At 35.2% G+C, this 3,583-nt stretch overlaps 1 protein-coding gene across 1 annotated transcript; it reads right to left on the reverse strand.

Moving 5' to 3' along the window:
* Positions 1 to 367: 367 nt before the first annotated feature.
* On the reverse strand, positions 368 to 3,186 carry LOC110607614. Its single transcript, XM_021746761.2, has 5 exons — positions 2,621 to 3,186; positions 1,983 to 2,521; positions 1,723 to 1,905; positions 1,285 to 1,486; positions 368 to 1,192 (listed from the first exon to the last, which is right to left on the reverse strand). Exons 1-5 carry the CDS (start codon positions 3,153 to 3,155, stop codon positions 495 to 497), a joined length of 2,157 nt encoding a protein of 718 aa, XP_021602453.1. The 5' UTR covers positions 3,156 to 3,186; the 3' UTR covers positions 368 to 494.
* Between the last annotated feature and the right edge of the window lie 397 nt (positions 3,187 to 3,583).

Here is a 3,583-nt window from a genome sequence, read left to right on the forward strand (position 1 = left end):
TAAAATTTTGATTTCATTTTTATTTATTTTGATTCAATTTAATTTTTATTTTAAAAAATTTCAGTTATTTCAATTTAATTTGATTTTATTAAAAAAATAATAAAATTAAATTTAATGATAAAAGTATATTGTTTTTTATAATATAAAAAAATTAAATTATAATTAAAATTATAATATTTTAATTAAATTTTAAAATAATAAAAATAAAATATAAAAAAAATTCTAACTAATCAAACTCAATCTAACTCAAACATATTCGATTCAAATTCACGTTTGTTCAAAATCAATTTAAATTTTATAAATATTAAAATTTCGATTTTTAAATAAAAAAATGCACATATATATCAAAGCAATATTCATAAGTTTACTTTAAAAAAGCAATCAAAGCAATATTCATAAGCTTTACTTTAAAAAAGCAACTTAGTTCAAAAACAAGCACACAAAATTATTGGAACATCAAACAAAAGCATAATAGATGAGAACAAGCAAAGTAATCAACAGCATCTTTTTGGAATGCAGAGGTGGCCGGTCATATGCCAACTTTCACCTCCATCAGGATACATATACGGGCATGATGGAGTGTAGCGATCCTTCAAAAGCAGGTTCCATGTTGCATTAGGATCCGCAGTTGTGAACATAGTCCAAGTAGGTGTAGAATTCTCATATCTACTATGTGTGATGCGATTAAATTTCTTCACGTCCTTGTTCTTAGTTATATCATCTGTGTTTATATCAACAGTAAACACATCTCCATATGGCCTCACAGAATATAAGAACAGAGGCAAAGAAATTGGATCAACAGACACTGCAGCAAGATCTGAAGTCACAACGATGCTTTTCCCATCCGGACTAAAAAATGGATGATTCACATGTCCTGAAAGATCATCTCCACTTTTTATCACTCTTACCACAACTGATGGATCGTTCGCCTTTATTAGAAATACTGAAAAGTATCCTGGGTCTAGACCATTGTCAGTTTCTGGTGCATCTTTAGGCTTATCTCGTGTTGATGAGAACACTATCCAATCTCCACTTGGAGACCATTGGCAATGTGTATCAGTCCATGGCCCATTTGTTAGTCTTGTTATTGTGCCATCTCCATATTCCCCTACTTCTGCATCCTCCATTATGTATAGATTCTTGTGCTTCTTATCTCCTCCATCTCTTGTAGATCGAAAAACTAATTTCTTTCCTGTAATAGTGAACGATTCTTGGTTAATGACATGCTAATTGGTTACCTGAGCATTGGTGAAACAAGGAATAACTAAGAAATTAGTTAGTTACCGTCTGGACTAGTGGATGGGAAGGCATTATTGAATTTTTTTGTGAGCTTGCGACGCTGTCTTACACCACTAGACACATTGGGAATAGCGCAAATTTCCAATGTTTTTCCAGCATTGAAAGAAGGTCCCATGCATACATACAATATATCCTTTTGTGGATTTTGATTCCAAACCGGTGAGAAAATATTATCTGGACCTTTCGTCTACACAAATAAAGCCCATTATTAACTTCACATTTTATTATAAATACCGTTAATGCAGGTTGCAATTATAAAATCTAACATAATTACATCTCTTGAGTTCATGTAAACATTATTACAAACATATAGATGTATTCAACATACGAATTTTATATGCATACTATCATTTATACTTTTTATCTTAGATATATGAAAAGTGAGATTTCCCTATATACAATTTCTATTCTTGTTACATATACCTCAAAGACAATGCGCAGTCCTTGGCTATCAGCTACCCACACAGCTTTGAACTCATTGTCAACGAATGCAAGCTTGGAGCCATCCTTGGAAAATGTTGGAAATACACCAGACACTCTGAAAAGTCCTACATCTGGGTGTGGAGAGTGCAGCTTGTGGAAATTTCTTGGGATTTCGGCTCCATGCTGTGCAACTAACACTCTTAATTAAACATATATAGCTAAAATTTACAGGAATTTATTCATTAATCAATACGTAGTACATTGAGAAGATCGCTCTTGCAACGATGGTAACCTATGCGCTTCCCTCCATCTAAGACAAAGGGGTTGAAATGGTCAGCCTTTGGTCTGGTTATTTGAGTGATTTTTATGGGTTGATCTGGTGCAGATGAATCGAAAATCTCAATATGCCGATACTGTGCTTCCACACGAACTTCACTGAACTTTGATTTCTTACGGATAGTTGCCACTGCCACTTTGGTGTCGCTGATGGCCGCCGGAGTTATCGCATCAATTCCATCCGTGGTCACACGGACAGTTTCACCGCTAGCAATGTCGAATCGGAACACACCCCAAAATTTCCCAACCTTTCGATGGAAAAATATGATGTTTTCACTTCCCCATGTTGGCCACCCACCATTTTTTATAATTCTCTTGCGCTCCAAAGGGGGCTTCTCCACGTTCATCACGTAAATATCAGTCTGTAGATCTTCAATCTCGCCGTTCCAACCCTTTCCCTGGAATGATGCAACCGCTATCTTTCTTCCAGATGGAGAAACAGAGGGGCTTAAATCACTTACCCCTGCTCAATAGAAATTCAAATTTCAACCACCTTTTAAGAGCATGATATTATATATAAAGGTATGTGGTAATTAATAGAGAAAACAACAGAAGAATGAACCTGATGGGGTGAGGCGTTCAGTTTTTCCAGTCTTAAGATTGGTTTTATAAACAGCAGTCCACGGTTGACGACGTTCTTTTGGCGTGTCTTTGGTAGTGACATAGACGAGAGAATGATCGATAGTACGATTACCGACCCTATAACCACCGCCAATAGAACCACTGTCTTCCATTCGAACATCACTGAATGTGCCATAGACATCAGAGAAGCTAAAGACTTTAACTTTTTCAGTAAAGCGAAGAGCTATATGAAGAGTCTCGAGGTTTTTGTCTCTTTCAGAGACAAAAATCAAGCCTGAGAGACGACCAGAATCAACATCAGCTTCATTGGCTTCGGAAGCCAATTTTGGGCGCTTGATGATTGTCTTGAGAGCTTCTGATGGAATGATTCGGCAGTCGTAGTTGCTGGACAAGCCATCGGTCATGTGCAGTTCATCGTGCCTCCCTGTGGGTGGAAGTGGACAAGAGTATATGTCCAGAGGCACCGGTGGTTTATAGGTGGCGAAGAAGGCGATGCTACCTCTGTTCTCCGCCATGCTCCTCCTGTAATGCTTGCTTTTGCTCTTAAAGGTCACAACTCTTCGAGCTATTTATTGATTAATATTTAGATGGAGGAAGGGACCAATGCGTCCACGTGAAATAATAATAAAACGTTTATATTATAAAATATTATTTTAATATAAAATTAAATTAAAAATTTTAAAATTAACCACGTATAAAAAGTAAAAGAATAATAAATTAAAGGGATTTTTTTTCCTAATTTTAAACTATGTAGGATATTTTGTTTTTGTAGAAAAAAATACAAATTCATTAATTAGATTTAGATGGGTTAGCTTTGGAGACGGGGACAAGTGGCCGATGGATCCAGAAAAGTCAAGCAATTATTTGTAATCAATCGTTTGTCTGCAAGTTATACGATTATTAAAATATTTTATATTATTATTATATAATAATATAAATTATT

This window comes from Manihot esculenta, chromosome 8 (assembly GCF_001659605.2).
Source record: "Manihot esculenta cultivar AM560-2 chromosome 8, M.esculenta_v8, whole genome shotgun sequence".
Classification (NCBI taxonomy): Eukaryota; Viridiplantae; Streptophyta; class Magnoliopsida; order Malpighiales; family Euphorbiaceae; genus Manihot; species Manihot esculenta.